Here is a 17637-nt window from a genome sequence, read left to right as displayed (position 1 = left end):
GTGTTCTTCTGTGAGATAAAATTACACAATACTTAGTTATCTTGAAGCTAGTGTTTAACTCCCACATGAAATGGAAAGGTGTGCCTATAAACCAAAATTGAAGAAAACCAGAATTGCTGGAAAAAAATTAATTGGATAATGTTTTACCTCTGTTTTCTGATTTTTTTTTTTTTAAATTATAACTATAAGTCAAACTTCCCTAAAACTTTGACAGCTAAACTTTGTGGAATCTTGAACCCTACTCCAATATTCAGCCCTAATAACATGCTGGTGATTCATTTTAAAAGTGACGGTAAAAATAACTTCCAGGGTTTCAAGGCTAGATTCACATTTTGCTCTCAGGTGAGTATAAGCGCTTGCACAGTAGTGATTTTTGCTTGTGAAAATAGTTATACAGAAGATCACTTAGCCACGTGTACTTGAAATTAGGGTGCTTGAATCACCTTGGTGGCAAAATAAAAATGCAGTTTCCTGCGCCCACCCCTGAAGATTTAGATTCTGTAGATTGTGATGGGGCCCAGGAATCTGTGCTTTCACAAGAAGCTCAGGTGAAACCAAGAAAACTACATCCGCTGAATGATCAAAGGAGACCCTAAGCACCTTATATGGAAAGTAGATAATTTAAATGAGGGAATGTGATTCAGAAATGAGATCAACTAGCTGTGTTTTGGGATGTTTCAGGGTTTTGAAGGACTAATAGTTTTCCAGTCATTCTAGAAAACAAAGCAGCCTTTACTTAGATAAAAGGAATATCATCTGCAGTGACCCTACTGTAGAAGAGAATAGGTGATGGACAAAAAGCTGCAAATAGTCTGTCATGCTCCATTCCCCCTTCTGATCACCCCCCCTTTATCCCTTTCTTCCCCTACCGATCCTCCTAGTTCTTATGTTCCATAGATGAGAGAAATCATATGATAATTGTCTTTCTCTGCTTGACTTATTTCACTTAGCATTTAAAAAAAACATTAAAAATTTTTTTTAAAAATTAAAAAAAAAGTTCCAGGTTTTAAAAAAAAAGCTGCAAATAATTCGATATTGTTCAAATTTTGGGAAGAATTATAGAAAAGGTAAGAGTTAGATCATAATGGGTTCAGGGCATTCAATTTTAGGTACCAGAGTGCTAGGATCTCTAGCTAACATTTATCGATTACTTGCTCTCTACCAGGTATCAACTAAATATTTCTCATGCATTATGACATTTATTCCTCCTTATAAACGTAAGAGGTTTATACATTGCTCTCTTTTTCACAGATGAGGGATGAGAGGTTTCAGAGAGGTTGAGTAGCTGTTCTCAAACATGGGTAGCTGCCAAAAGGAGGAGCCAGAATTCAAATCTTGGTAGTAATGTGAAGGTAGAGATAGAGAATAGGGGTAAATTTACATGCAAAGAGACTAGTGAAGAAGTCATCGTAGGAATTTATTCTAGATCTATTCCCTGATTAGGTATATTGTGGCAAAGGTAACATATGAAATAGAAAAATCCAGCATGATTTTTAGGACTCTAGCCTGAGGGGAAAGATGGATAGTCAAGCCACTAACTGATACAGAAAAGCATAACAAGACCATGTTCACTGTTGAAATCAATTGGTTCCATTTGAGACAAGTGGATTTTTATGAGCTTGTGGGAGATCCAGGTGCAGACATCTGGCAGTCCTGGCTCTAGAATTCGGAAAAAAAGACTTAGATTAAGAGAGAAATGAGGAAGTCATATATATGTAAATGAATAGTAATAGGGTTATAAACAGTACCTTGTGGAATATCTTTCAGCTGAAGGATAGGATCTTGAAGAAAAAAAAAAAGTCTGAAATTGAGAAGAGATGGCCATAGATGTATCAAGAAGAGCAAGAGAGTGATTTCATGAAGCCAAGGAAGGAAGAAATGCTTAAGAGTCAGATACAAGAGGAATGTTAAGAAATATATAATAAATCACATCTATGGGATCCGACATTTAGTACTGGAAAGGTAGTATTAGTGAAAACGTTAGTAAGCAAGGAGGGTCAAATGGTATAGACTACTTTAAATATTTTCAGTTGAAAAAATCTTTATAGACTCTTTAAAACGAGTTGGATCAATATCATCCCCCAAAATCAATCCTGTATCTTCTGCAAAAGCTATTCCGTATGGTTGGTTGATGGTCATGCGGTTACTATGTGTTTAATCTTTCTTCTTTGGGAAGCCTCATTTTACATTGATATAACTCTGCTGTGAAGAATGAATTTTAGGTCCATGAAACTTCCAGAATCTTGCATATGGAATCATAAATAGAGGGAAGAAGAAATAAGCTTTATGATTGGAAGAAAGGCGTACAGAGAGCAATCCTTTGTTCTCGTCTATACCTGTGCAAACTTAAATATTTAAAATATTTTCCTAGACTCCATATTTAATATGATTATACATTTTTGGGCAAAGGGAGAAAACAAAACTTTTTGTTTCATTTTAGCACACTCTGGCAAATTTTAACTTGTAATCTGAAGTGTCTGGTCAAAAATTATGATCTTTCATTGTTCTATATGCACGTATTGAATATGGTCTAGTTGATGGGCTGTAATAGAAAGTAGTACAGGGAACTGTAATAGGAGAAATTGTCTGCCTCTTATGGGGAAGTCAGAGGAGGCTCCATAGAGAAATAGCACCTGAGTTAAGTCCAACAGGGGAAAGGCATTTGGATGTCTGAGTGCTTTTGGCATGTTTGAGGATTGGTAATTTTCTTTCATACCGTGAGAGAGAGAGGAAACAAAGATATATAATGAAGAATCTTGTATGCTCTGTTAACTAACAAAAATTTCCTACTAGAATATGAGTTCCATGGGGGCCAAGATTTTTGTTCTGTTCACTGATAGATCACTGATATCTAGAACAGCAGTATCTCGAGTACCTGGCAATACCAAGCACTAAAATGTTTATTAAATGAATGAGTAAATATTATTCTGTAGACCAATAACTAAAAACCTAATTGCTTAGCAGAGTCACCTAGGCAAGCTTTTAAGATCAGATTCCTCAGAGGTGGGGTCTTGGGAGTTGGTATCTTTATAAAGCTCATCTGGTATTTTCGAATTACTTCTGTTGCTATTGCAAGTCATTGAAGGAGGCGTGTGTTCTTCATTATTTCAGTTGGATGGGTCATTGGTTTCATCTTCTTTGCTATAGGCATCTATGGCATCCCTCCATTTAGTCTCCAGAGGCGTTCCAGAAGAATTGTAGGGAGGGAAGAAGCCTGCCCCCACTATATGGCAGGTGGGTGTGAAGTTTCTAGGCAGTCACCAGTGTGGAGGGGCCATCCTCAATCCCACTTGGATTCTGACTGAAGCCCACTGTGTGCAATCGTGAGTGAAACTGATGATATTTTAATAATGTATTTAGCACATGTATTTATAGACTGTGCCTAGGACATAAGTATAATTATCTAACTACTAAAATCATCCAGACTAATTTTAAAGCAGGAATCTTTCAGTGATTTTCTCCATAGCAATCTAGCCTCTATTTGAACAATGTCAGTGTGGAAAATGTTAATCAAACCTTGAAATTGCTCATCCCATTTATGGCAATCTCTGATTAGTACGTGGAGCACAAGTCTGCTTCTCTGTAGCAGAAATCTATTGTTCCAAATTTACTGGGGTTCCAGAACACAAGAACTAAGTCTGTTTCTTCTTTCACATATAGTGCTTCCTGTACCTGAAGACGTCTCTCACATTGTCCTTTAATTTCATCTTAAAGCTAAATGCTCATCGTTCTATTGTTTGTCAGTAATTCTAGATGCCTCATCATGCAGTGTGACTTCCCCCGGATTGATTTAGTGTTGTGTTTCTTAAAATATAATTTACAAAAGTGGAGAGAACAATAGGGTAACCTACCACCTTGGTCACTGGACTACTAGTGAACTAAAATTTTGATTAACTTTTTCAGTGTTTTCAAATTATGAATTATGCCATGATATGAAAAAATGTACATAATATATATATATGTGGTCTAAAGAATAGAAAATAAACATATGTGTCCCTGCCATTCAGTTTAGGAAGAATCTACTCTTCTTAAGACCCTCTACTGCCCCTGCCAAGAGGTAGACCCTATGCTAAATTTTGTATTTATGATACATTTCCTTTTTTTAATTTTAACATCTATAAATCACTAAAACAAGCCTAGTGTTTGATTTTTCTTGGTTTTGATAACGTAAAAGAATTGTAGTTTATATTTTTCTGTGACTTGCTCTTATCCTCTTGTTATATAGATAAGCCACATGACCATGTGTGACTGTGATTCATTCTCAGTCCAGACTACCTAAGTCAGTCACCTGTTGGCGAGTTCTGGATGCTGGTATTGTTTGTGTTTTTTGTGAGCTCCTCAGATGATTCCAAAGTACAGCCATGATCAAGAACCACTTCCTGTCTCTCTGACCCCAACAGGACCACTGCTGTGCTTGCTCCCAGGGGGCCAGCCCCGTTCCTCAAACATGCTACACCACTACACTTGGTCCTGTCTCAAGATGTGTGTGGCTGCTGTTGCCTTTGCCAGTCAGGATACCATATTACATTTAGCAGGCATGTCATGCAAGGCTCCTCTTGGCTCTAAGTATCACAGACTTGCCTTGTTTTTGATGACCTTCCCAGTTTTGAGGAGAACTCATCTGTTATTTTGTAGAAGGTCCCTCCATTGGAGTTTGTCTGATATTTCCTCATGGTTTTATTGGGATTATGGTTTGGGAGGAGGAAAACCACAGCAGTAATATGCCATTTTTATTATGTCATTTCAAGGTTACATGTTCTCAGCGTGACTTATCACTGGCGATGTTAACCTTGAGCACTGGCTGAAGCGGTATTTGCCAAGTGTCTCCATCATAGTTACGTTTTCCTCCTTTCCACACTTACTCTTTGGAAGCCAGTCACTTAGGGCAGACGACACTTGAGACATTGGGTATTAAGCTCCACTTCCTTGAGTGGAGAGTATTTATATAAATTGTTGGAAGTTTTTCTGTATGGGAGATATGTCTCTTCTCTATTTATTTGTTAAATAATTTGTTTATGTCGGTATGGACTCGGGGACATTTATTTTAAAATACTACATAATACTACATAAAATAACATTCTGTTGCTCAAATTGTACCAGCTTTGACCCAGTGTCACCTCTTTCAGTGTCTTTCGTGTGTGTCCATTTGTGACACTACAAAATGCTCCAGGTTTATCTTACATGTTCCCTGCTGAGTCCTGGAATCAGTCATTTCTCCACTGAGCCCTGGTTTATTTGACTGGCGAGTGGTATGAGAACTCAAGGTCTCAGTGGCGGGTGTATGAGTTGCTATTAGGGTATTAATGGCACTAGGTCCTCTCAGCAGACAGAACTAGAAAATATAGCCAGGCACATGAACCTATTTTATAAACGTAGCTTTCTTCCTGTATCTACATTTAGCTAAACATGAGTCCATGTGGATGTTTCCAACTCAGTCTAATACCACATCATTCACTCTAGGCCTTTCCTCCTTTGGAGATGCTCATTTTATACTAATTCTATCTGAATTCATTTTTATGTATCATGGAAAAGAAGCCTCAATAGTAGCTGATTAATTAGTAAAAATTAATTGTGTGTATTGGAGAAGACAAATATTAGTATTGAAGCTTGAGGCACAGAAGAAGTTTTGGCAGATTCCCTTGTCAAATAGTATAGTCTATTCTTGAATTTATGTGACCAGACATCTTGCAGCAAGAAACAGACCATAGCAAGACCATTCTTCATAAGGTGGACATTCAACTTGATGAGTCAGTTGAGATTAATAAATACAATCAGCCGTAAATGTCTTTGAACCATTTAAGTTGACCACAAAAGGAATTTGTATGCAATTTCATCAGTGATTTCTTGATTTCTTTAAAAAAAAAAAAAGATTTTTATGGGGCACCTGGGTGGCTCAGTCATTTAACATCTGCCTTCAGCTCAGGTCATGATCCCAGGGTCCTGGGATCAAGCCCCGCATTGGGCTCCCTGCTCAGTTGTTCTCCCTCTGCTGCTCCCCCTGCTTGTGCTAACTCTCTCTCTCTGTCAAATAAATAAAACTCTTCTAAAAAAACTTAAAGATTTTTATAATAGTAATTCTTGTGGGAAAAGGCAGTTAAAAAATTATCAAGAAAAAATCTAAACTGTCTCCATTTCATGAATCCGTTCCTTCTCTTTAGAAATGACCAATATTAAGAATGTTTTAATTATCAGATTTTCTACTAACATTGAAGCACACAGGTATATATTTTATAGTATTTGTATATACCATATAGTTTTATGATTTTTTGCACAAAACATTGTGCTTTCTATTTATAGTGATATGGAAAATGTCCGTGCGCCTCATTTTTTAACTCTTCATAGTTGCCTAACTTCTTTTACCAAAGAAATGTCTTGTTGAAGCTATTCCTTGCAGTGTATGGCTCTTTACAACGGAAGTGTTTGATAGGCCAGGTAACAAAAGGGGTACGTTCCACTCATGCCCGGCTTTTGTGGGAACTCTGCAACTGTTTTCTTCACGCACTTGTTTCTCCGGCCTCTTCTTCATCAACCTGGTAGACATCCAGGGCTCCATCCTCCATTGAAAGGGGCTTCTGTGTATCCAGATCCATTGATAAGTCAAGTTTGCCATGTGGGATAAGCCAGCTGGGGAGACATCATTTTTGCTGACGGTCACCAGGTGCCAGGCTCTCTGACCTCATTGGGTAGCACTGCAAGGACATTAAGGATCACTGACAGCAACATCGTACCACCTCCCATGGCTTGCCTGGCACTGGTTGCTCTTCGTGTCAGTTCTCCAACTTTAGCATACACCAGAATCGCCTGGAGGGTTTCTGAATCTGTAAGTCTGTCGTAATTTGTGTTTGTAATCCATTCCCAGGTAATGTTGTTCCAAACTTAGGGAAAACTGGTGTTCTTCTTTTGCTGATCCACACTGGTCTTTGTGCTCATTTGGGATTTTTAACTCCCTTCAGGGCACTAAATTCACTTTGCAGTTAGACATTGGAATCGTTGTCTCAAACCTAAATTTTTGCAATTTCAGCTACTTTTTTTTTTTTCTGTAATGCAGCAGTGATACTTTCTTCTCCAAAAGCAGAAGTGTCCCACGTGGATGTCCCATTCTTGGATGGGGGATAAGACCCCAAGGATATAAATGAAACTTGGTTACGAGCAAGGGGGAGGGTAGGATGGAGAAGCCTATCACTTGCTACTTTGAGCTGTCATCCCACTACTGGAAAAACTCAGGCTTTGTTGCCTCATAACACGTATGTTGCTCTGTCATATGCTTTTTACACAGTGCTCTCTACCAAATTAGAGGATAGTTGATGACTGTGCACATAAAACTTCACTAGAAATTGTGATCTCCATTATCAACTATACCATGATTTTTATTATTTCATTTTATTGTGTGCACCACCCTCTATATAAAGGAGTAGAGTGGCTTTAAGAAATAAGTTTCTTTACTACCAAGTTATAATTTAGAGGGTGACTTTGAAAATAAAGTTCAATCCTTCTGTTCAAGTGCATGGCAGATAATAACAGCAATAACGGCTCCCATTCCAGAGTCATTACCGTCTGCAGGGTACTTGCCAAGCACTTTACCTGAGCAAGCTCCCTTACTAAAGGCAGAATGAAACACATGAAGAAGTCAGACCCCTCATGCAAGGAACTGAGATGAGCATGGTTATGACTAGAGAGAAGAAGCCTACGTGTATCAAGAAACTTCTACGAATAAAGTACACCGAAAAATACTTTCAGTAACTTTATTTTTCCTAAGGAAACAGTTTTGAAAAATTAAAGAATCTCCAAACTGAAGTGACAGAATATCTGGGACAGTTGAGGAATTCTTTCCTCAGATATTTCTTCAGCTGGAAATCTTGCAGTGGCAGATTAATGGATGGTGATTTCAGTTTTGTGGGTTTTTTTTTTTTTAACATCCTTTTGAAGTATATCAAAAGTATGCAAATCTCAGGTTTATAGTTAGAAGGATTTGCACACAGGGAGCACCCCTGGAACCAGCACCCACATCACGAAACCAAATACTGCCAACACCCAGCAGCTCCCTTTGCCTCTTGCAATCATCAGCCCCCCCCCCCCCCACAAAGTAACACCGTAGGTGCGTTTTACCTGTTTTGTGAACTGATACATTTTTTTAACCTCCGTTCCATTAATTCTGGTGATTTGATAAAAGAGAACAATTTGAGATGTATTTCTGTAAGATAATGTTTGGATACTTTCAACAGTAAAACATAGGCCAGAAACTACCTTATTATAAATGTGGGTTTTTTTTCATGTATTCTCTTTTTTAAAAAAGATTTTATTTATTTATTTGAAAGAGGGAGAGAGAGAGAGAGAGAAAGGGCGTGAGTTAGGAGGTGGCAGAGGGAGAGGGATAAGCAGTCTCCCCCCTGAGCAGGGAACCCAATGCGGGGCTCGATCCCAGGACCTTGAAATCATGACTTGAGCTGAAATCAGATGCTTAACTGACTGAGCCACCCAGGCGCCCCGCCTTTTTTCATGTATTCTTAACATCACTGTGAAATTAAAGTCAGCTGTACTTTTTTTTTTTTTCCCTTCTCAACTTAAAACTAGCCTTTGGTGATATTTGGTAGGGGCTCCAAAGACATTCTAGGGCCACAAGAAGGTGGCAGGATACATAACTAAGCACGCTCCAGGTAGCTCAGAAGGTGCGGCGTACCTTCCCAGCAAGGAGAGCACGCACAGGCACCAGGCGGGAGTGGCTGGGACGTCTGGCTGAACGAAACTCAGTGCCTGTTGGTAGAGCCACATGGGGTTAGATCAAGTGGAAAATGTCTCTTCATGTCAGACTTTTGTCCTTGTTCTTTCTCCAGGAAAAGTAATCCGCTCTTCTGGACCATTGTTGCTGGGAATCATGACAGAGCCCTGCAGAACCAATTGAGCAGGTGAGAAGTGTTTCTAAGGACAATTCTGCTCGTGTTCTAAGTGTTATCACGTGCTGGGGCATGCCTTTAGCTAAAATATGTCATTAAGTATTCGTCTCCTAATGCCACTTTACACTTGCCATTCATACCAACATTTAAAGATACCATCTGAGATCACAGCTGAATCAGAGAATCAAGGGAGGAAGGTCAGGAAGTGCAAAGTCAGGTCTGTGTACACAGGTGCACACAGCCTGGTTTCTCCAGAGCTGCCAGTCCTCAGAAAGCGGTTCATGGCCTCCTGCAAATTGTAAACAGAGATTGCCCTTTTAAATTCGTACAGAGTCCCCTTCACTGCTGATGTATGGAAATGGAGAGACTTAAGGTTTATTTTGGACTCTTATGCAGGGAAGTCGTTTGTCTCATTGACTTGATCCTGTAAGTCGCTTGCTCGCCGCAGAAACAGGTGAGAAGGACAAAACACATCGCGGGGCACGGAGACTTCGATAGACGGAGCTATGACTCCGACATCGCCCTGATAGAGCTGGGCTCTCCTCGGGAGCTCAACTCCATCGTGAGGCTGGTGTGTCTCCCAGAAAGCACACTCTTTTCCTCGGAGATCTGTGCTGCGACTGGATGGGGAAGCATTAATGAAGGTAAACGTTTTACTTTTGCATACACGTGACTGCCAGTTGTTAGTTTTGCAGATTTGGCATGGAGATGACATCAAGCAGTATCTGCTTTAGCCTTTCTTCCTTCTGAAAGCTAGAACCCATGTTTGATTTAGTTGTAAGTGATCAGAGAATGAGCTGTTTTATATTTTTCCTTTAGGGTGAAGAATTGTAGGTAGGTTAGATCTGTGAAGGGCCAGATCATAAGTTTTTAGTCTGTGCAAGCCATATGTTCTCTGTCATGACTATTCATCTCGGCTGTTACAGGGCAAAGCAGCCATAGACATACGTATGTAACAGAATGGATTGTGTTCCAGTAGAACTTTATTTATGAATAAAGTTCATTTACGAATTTAAATTTCATAAAATATTCATATGTCACAAAATATTCTTTTGGATTTTAAAAAACCAGGTAAAAGTGTACAAACCATCACTAGTTCCCAGATTGTACTAAATAAGCCCAGGGCTGGCTCAGATTTGGCCCACTGGCTGTGGTTTACTGACCCCTGGGCGAGACGGCAGAGTTCTTAGAGCCGTAGCAAAATACTGACAGATCTCAGTGGGTTTGTGTTTGTGTTTCACCTCTTTTCACTGTATCAGATCATTTTCTTTTATGCTTTCCTTCTGCTTATGTGTCCTTTATTTGGAATCTGAGAGCTTGGGGAGAGGGGAATTTATCTTTGACTGTGTATGGTGTTCACGATCATAGCTTTCTGTATTACCTGCGGCCAAATTGCATTTTCCTAAAGTCTGCCCAGCCACCAGATGAGATTTTTCTCCTCTCCATGTTGGAAATAAGGACGTTATGGCTTAGAGATTTAAGTAACTTGCCAAGATCCTGTAACTAATACATATCAAAGCTAGGATTTAAAATCAGCGTGGTTTGGTTGATAATTTTTGAGTGACTTTTTTTTTAACATTTAGAATAAAATCTGAACTGCTAGTCTGGCTTGGAAAACTCTGTGTGATTTGGCCTCCACTTACCTCTCCAACTTCTTTTCCTCCCTTTGTCCCCTTCAGGCATGGTGGTCTTCTTTCTTTCTCTTAAACGCAACACCTGCTCTGCTTTCTGAGCCTTGGAACACCCATGCTGTTCTCCCAGCTGCCTCCTCCTCACTCTGCTCGCGGCTCACACAGCACTCCCTCCTCCGATCAATTTGCTGCTTCAGGACTGCCCTTCCATCACTTTCTGCACGACCCAGTGTTATCATCTCGCACACAAATGTACCTGACATGAGCTTATGTAATCATTCTCCAGGGCGCCCGGGTGGTGCAGTCGGTGAAGTGGCCAGCTCTTGGCTTCAGCTCAGGTCATGATCTCAGGGTCCTGGGATTGAGCCCCATGTTGGGCTCTGCACTCAGTGGGGAGTCTGCTTGAGGGTTCTCTCTCTCTCCCTCTGCCCTGCCCCTCACTCATATGCTCTTTCCTACACTCTCTCTCAAATAAATTTTTAAAATCTCTAAAATAAAAAAAAAAAATCATTCTCCACCCCAGTGTTTCGTACATTAGAGTGGAAAGCTCATGGCATCAGGTCTCTGATTCACCACTCTGCCCCAGAGTTACAGGTTTACCTGGCATAGAGTAAACACTCAGTGCATATGTTTTTGACCGACCGGCTGCCAAGCCCTTGAATAAATGCACCCATTCTCTGATACCTTCAACCGTCACCACCTCCATGACCTCCAGACAATGGAGAGGTGGTTACGGTCTTGTGAAAGATGAATTCATTCTTCCAATCTGAGAGAAAATGAGTTCTCAATGTTAAGACATGATAGAGAATAGTGGTGGGGATGGTCCCTAAAAAGAGGATTTTAAATACATGAAATGTGTTTATGTATTAGATGGGTACGTTAAAAAGAGCACAAGCTTTAGAGTCCGACCTCGGCTTAATGGCTAGTTCTGTCCCACAGGTGCTGTGAGATCCGATTTTCAGACCTCTGGCTTCTCGTGCGTGCGTTCTGTGTGGTCATGTATGCGAACAGCCCACCTCACAATGTTGTTATGGGGTTTGAGTAATAGGAAAGTGCTATACAAATGTAAGGTGATTTCTAATACTAAATTTAGTTTTTTTTTTTAATTAGTCGTGAATCCAAAATGATAGATTAAGTCGTGCCGAGGACATGCTAACACGGGCCTGCCTGAGGGTCAGTTATGAGTGTCCCAGTGTTCATTGCTAGCCTTTTAGCCTTCATGGTCCGTCCTTTTAAATCGGGGTTGAGATCACTCTCAGTGACAGTTGAGGAAAAAGGAATATGATTTTGGTTTATATTAGGAAAGCATATAAACATGTCACATTTATAATGTATTTTATATAGAAATACACTATGTAATAACATATAATCATATAGGGGCGCCTGGGTGGCACAGCGGTTAAGGTCTGCCTTCGGCTCAGGGCGTGATCCCGGCGATCTGGGATCGAGCCCCACATCAGGCTCCTCTGCTGGGAGCCTGCTTCTTCCTCTCCCACTCCCCCTGCTTGTGTTCCCTCTCTCGCTGGCTGTCTCTATCTCTGTTAAATAAATAAATAAAATCTTAAAAAAAAACATATAATCATATAAATCCTGTACAATACCAATTCATATCTTGCTGAATTTTTCTTTCTGAACTCTCATGTAGCAATATTTGAAACACTAAACTTTAAATAAAAAATAAGCTAGAAAAAAAATGTTTCTGATGTGGTTCTCCTGACAGTGTATTCCTTTACAAAGATGCCACACTTGAAAATGAAGACCTCGGCGTGAGACACTTACATCGTTTGGTTCAGTAATCTACGTCAGCTCAGGCGAAACTGAGTGATGGCAATTACATGAGTGCAGAGCAAGTCTGAACTTAAGTATGTTTTCTCCCATAATTTGTTGTGTACTCCATTATGAAGCTGTCTTTCTGGATCCGTTTCTTCAGCAGATGGCGGCCTAGCAGGGCGCTTACAGCTGCCTCAGGTGCCCGTGTTAGAAAGCGAGGTCTGCGAGCGTACTTACTCCTCTCCCCCAGGAGGGCTCACAGAGAAGATGTGTGCTGGCTTTGCAGCCTCTGGAGGGAAAGACTTTTTTTTTTTTTTTTTAAAGATTTATTTATTTATTTATTTATTCGACAGAGATAGAGACAGCCAGCGAGAGAGGGAACACAAGCAGGGGGAGTGGGAGAGGAAGAAGCAGGCTCCCGGCGGAGGAGCCTGATGTGGGGCTCGATCCCACAACGCCGGGATCACGCCCTGAGCCGAAGGCAGACGCTTAACCGCTGTGCCACCCAGGCGCCCTGAGGGAAAGACTTCTGTTGGGTGAGAAGACTTAGATTTCCAGAGGAAGATCCAAAGGCATCATCTGCTGGAGATTCTCCTTAGACAGGAGGAGACCCTTGGAGGCACAGGTGACTCGGTGGCCCCACAGCACGCCCTTCCAGAAGGCCAGTAGGACAACAGGAAGAGTGAGTGCCTTACTCCAAACTTGCTGAGAGGGCGGAAGCAGCCTAGAGGCAGAAGAGCAGGTGGGGACTAGGAGCCCATGAGCACATAGGGCCTCAGAGAGACGCAAGGCTTTGGGAAAAGGAACAAGCAAAGAAGGATTCTAAGTCAGTGTATCCTACTGATGACTTAAGGTTTTTATGGTGTTAAATTAATATTGATCTCCTGTGTGCTCACATTTAATTTTCTACCACAGACTAAAATAAAATAATCATGAAGAAAATGAGAAACTTTAAAAAACTGGTTTGCATCTGCAGTGGAAAACAAATCCCCAACAGTAGCTTAATTTCAGCTATTTAGAGACAAAAGCGGTATAGTTATATTCACATGTCAGTTGGACAAGCATGCTATTGGCAAGTTCAAATCAAAGGAAGACGGAATATAGACAAATGGATCGTAAAACACCAGCTTTCATATCCACGAAGCCAAGTGAGGAATGTGACCTTAGAGATACAACCAAAAAGGGTTTCTGATGCTCGGTAACCCTCCTTCAATGGTTAGTCTAGATTTGAGGCAGCTTACTGATGGAAACGTCTGGGTCTTCAGGGCAGATACACTTCTATGGGTTTATCATTTCATACCGGTCTGGAAAACAGAGGGAAGAAAGGATGAATCTCTAGTCTGTGCTGCTTTTTGATCGTTTTCCCCTTAGTCAAGAGAAAGAACCAATGGGAGAAAACTGAGTGTTAATCTAGGTAGAAGTCCTTCCATGTGAAAATGTGAAGAGAGAAGGAGGGAGGTCCCCTCTTAACACTGAGTATCAATTTATGGCGGTTAAACCCTTTCGTGATGTCAAGTACTATTCAAATTCTGTTTTCTGTATTTGAATTTGCATTCCCCAGAAGCCGACCTTGAGACAAAGATTCAAGTCAGTGGTCTGTTTAAGAAGTGAAGACATTGCTGGTAGGAAAGTCAGGAGGGTAGTCTAGGGAAGGGAAGGCAGGAAACGTGAGATACGCTATGAGGTCAGCTACCACAGTGAGTGAACTGAGCTTAATCCTGCAGTAATGCAAAAGGGAGGCAACACATTTGTCCATCCCAAGGGTGAGGGAACTGGGATATTTATATACTACTTCCCCAAAGTCATAGTTCCAGGGCTGCTGGAGGAGGGGTCTGTTGGTCCCTCTGCACTTTCCGCACTTCTGGTCTTCCTCATGGATGGGGTGGAGGAGGGGAAGAGCCCTGAGGCACAGAGCCAGGATGTGGCTTGGAAGACTTGAGGAATCTAGGAAGGGCACTCACACCATCTGCTAAAGGACAGAAACGCTATACTATAAATATCAAATAGAAAAGTGCTCTGAATTAATGCCATTCTTCCCCTTTTGAGGGATGGTTTTTCTCTCTGCTTCAAATCAAGGAAATTACGTATGGCTGTCTCGGTCATGTTTGACAGCATCTGACATTAAGGGAACACCTCACTCTGTAGGAAGAGAGCAGAGGAGAATTAGGGAAGGAATTAGGTCCATAACAGAGGTGTCATCTTGGGTGGCATTTATTTCAGCTATATCCAACTGTCCCTTTGCAGCACGATCAAACTTGCTGCCAAGACAAGGGGAGGAAAATAGGAGTTGAGATTCTGGCTAATAAAGGTGGCTAGCTAAAGAACACTAAATTACTAACAAGGTGAGTTCAGAAACTTTGATAAAGTGGACGCTAGTATGTCTATCAGGTAGTTGATTTTCACCCTCCTGTGTGTGCTCAGAAGTAACGGACCTGCTAATGTAATTTCTCATCCAGGAAGGTGAAGTAGAATGTTGGAATACAGAGACATGGAGTTTCAGAGACGCAGTGCAGAATCCTATGCCGCTTTGCTCACAACACATCCTAGATCGTCTTTAAAGTGTCAAGTTCTTTGACCTAGACGGTGAACTCTGTCTTCACAGAGTAGTGTATGTCCTGTTCCTACTGACTTTTCCAATCTATTTCATACTTCTCTCCTCTGGCTCATGTATTTCAGCCACACTGATTACGTTCTGACCATACAAGTCGCTACATCCTGCCTAACTTGGGGCCTTAGCCCAGATATCTGTTCTGCATAAAATGCTATTCCTCCTGGCTTTTGAAAATGCAGCTCTTTCTCATCTTTCATGTATCAGCTCAAATGTTATCAAAACTATATACACCTACACGAGAGTGTGAACACACACACACTTCCTGCCTTTATTCTCTACCTTTTGCTCTAAATATTTTCTTTATAGCTATTTTCACCATCTAATTTGTTTATACTCTCTCTTGTTCAGAATGCCCAGCTCACAGTAGGCACTGCATAATTCTTTAAAAATAAATAGGTACCATTTGCTTATTGAATATTTACCGTATCCTAGGCCCTGTGATAGACCCTGGCAATAAAACATGAATTAGACAGGCTCTTTCTGGATCATGGAATGTTTGTAATTGCAAGAAAAATTCTTTATTTGGTACGTGTTGGTACTGAATAAGTAATTTAAAGAAAAAACAAACCTTACTTGACCTATCGGACCACTTACAAACTGGAAAGAGGTCTTAAGTAGAACCTTACTTCATATAGAAAAAAATTAGGCCCAGAGAACATGTTAATTGTTCTACATTACAGACAAGGGAATCTATCTCCGTGTTCCCACTTTAGGATTTCTTCTGTGAAATTCTTTGTATAAAATACACAGCCACATCAAATGTGTCATAAGCTCAGTTTATTTAATCAGAAGACAAAGGATTTAGTTTCATTCTAGGTACATTTCTGTCAAAGAATAAAGGGGCTGATTGAAAATCAGGAAGGCTACTTTAAAATGTAAATCCTATGCTTGAAGGCTTTTTTTTTTTTTTTACAGCTTTATTGAGCTATAATTGACATACAACATTGTGTAAGTTTCAGATGTAGAGTGTAATGATTTGGTGCACTTGTGTATTGTGAAATGCTTACCACAGTAGTTAGTCAACACTGCCATCACCTCATATAATTACCATTTCTTTCCTTTAATAAGGGCGCTTAAGATCTACTTTCTTAGCAACTTTTAAATATCTAATACAGTATTGTTAACCACAGTAACCATGTTGTACATTAGATCCCCAGAATTGTTCACCTTATAACTGGAAGTTTGTACGCTTTGACCAAGATCTCCCCCATCTTCCCCTCCTCACCCTCAGCCTCTGGTAAACTACCCTTCTACTTTGTTTCTTTGAGTTCAGCTTTTTTAGATTCCATGAATAAGCGATAGCATACAATATTTGTCTTTTGCTGTCTGCCTTTTCACTTAGCATACTGTCCTCGAGACCATCCATGTTGTCGCAAATGGAAGGATTCTTTTTGTTTTCATGGCTGAGTAATATTCCGTTTCATATATATGCGCCATATTTTTTTATCCATTCATCCTGTGACAGATAAATAGGTGGTTTTTATATCTTGGCTATAGTGAATAAAGCTGCAATGTATATGGTAGTACAGATAACCTCTTTGATAACCTGTTTTTATTTCCTTTGGGTATATACCCAGAAGTGGATCATATGGTAGTCAATTTTTAATTTTTTTAAGGAATGTTTATATTATTTTCCATAGTGATGTACCAATTTACATTCCTACCAACAGTGCAAAAGGGTTCCCTTTTTTCCACAACCTTGCCAACATTTTTTATGTCTTTTTGATACCCATTCTAACAAGTGTGACGTGATGTCTCATTATAGTTTTGATTTGTATTTCCCTGGTGATCAGTCAAGTTGAGCATCTTTACATGTACCTGTTACCCATCTGTATCTTCTTTGGAATAACGTCTATTCAGATCTTCTGCCCATTTTTTAGGTTGCGTCATTTTTGTTATCAATTTGTATGAGTTATTTCTATATTTCTGTATTTTGGATATTTATCATATATGTGGTTTGCAAACATTTTCTCCCATCCCATAGGTTGCTTCTTCATTTTGTTTGTTTCTTCTGTTGTGTAGAAGCATTTTAGTTTCATGTAGTCCACTTGATTCTCTCTTTCATTGCTTGTGCTTTTGGTTTCCTTCGCCCCCCTCCCCGCAAAAAAAAAAATTGTTGCCAAGACCAATGTCAAGAAGCTTTTTCCCTCTTTCTCCACCCCCCCCCCCGCCGTGTTTTCTTCTAGGAGTTCTACAGTTTGTAGCCTTATATTTAAATCTTTAATCCATTTCAAGTTAATTTTTTTGTGAGTGGTATAAACTAGGGTTCAATTCCATTCTTCTGCTTATGGTTGTCCAGTTTTCCCAACATCATTTGTTGAAGAGACTATCCTTTCCCCATTGAGTATTCTTTGCTTCTTTGTCAAATATTAGTTGACTGTATATGTGAGGGTTTTTCTGAGCTCATGATTCTAGCCCATTTGTCTGTGTCTATTTTTATGCCAGTACCATACTGTGTTGACTGTTACAGATTTGTAACATATTTTGAAATCAGGAAATGTGATGCCTCCATCTTTGGTCTTTCTCAGGATTGCTTTGGCTATTTAGGGTCTTTGGGGGGCCCATATGAATTTTAGGATTGTTTTTTTCTATTTCTATGAAAAATGCTATTGGAATTTTGAAATGGACTGAATTGAATCTATAGGTGGCTTTGTGGATTATGGACCCAGTATTGATTTTTCTGATCTGTTAACTTGGGATTATGTTTTCCATTTGTGTCTTCACCAATTTCTTT

The 17637-nt window shown here is 40.1% G+C and overlaps 1 protein-coding gene across 1 annotated transcript in view; it reads left to right on the top strand.

Moving 5' to 3' along the window:
- The window catches only part of OVCH1 (ovochymase 1), a 73741-nt gene that overhangs the window by 18419 nt on the left and 37685 nt on the right, over positions 1-17637 (top strand). The window contains 7 exon segments of the mRNA XM_057318821.1: positions 215-358; positions 2064-2123; positions 3148-3226; positions 3228-3323; positions 8832-8910; positions 9340-9535; positions 12456-12598. Coding sequence (XP_057174804.1) covers positions 215-358; positions 2064-2123; positions 3148-3226; positions 3228-3323; positions 8832-8910; positions 9340-9535; positions 12456-12598 — 797 coding nt within the window.

Source organism: Ursus arctos, unplaced genomic scaffold, assembly GCF_023065955.2.
Source record: "Ursus arctos isolate Adak ecotype North America unplaced genomic scaffold, UrsArc2.0 scaffold_26, whole genome shotgun sequence".
NCBI lineage: Eukaryota > Metazoa > Chordata > Mammalia > Carnivora > Ursidae > Ursus > Ursus arctos.
Note: the sequence above shows the minus strand (reverse complement) of the source record. Positions and strands in the feature narration are given on the sequence as shown.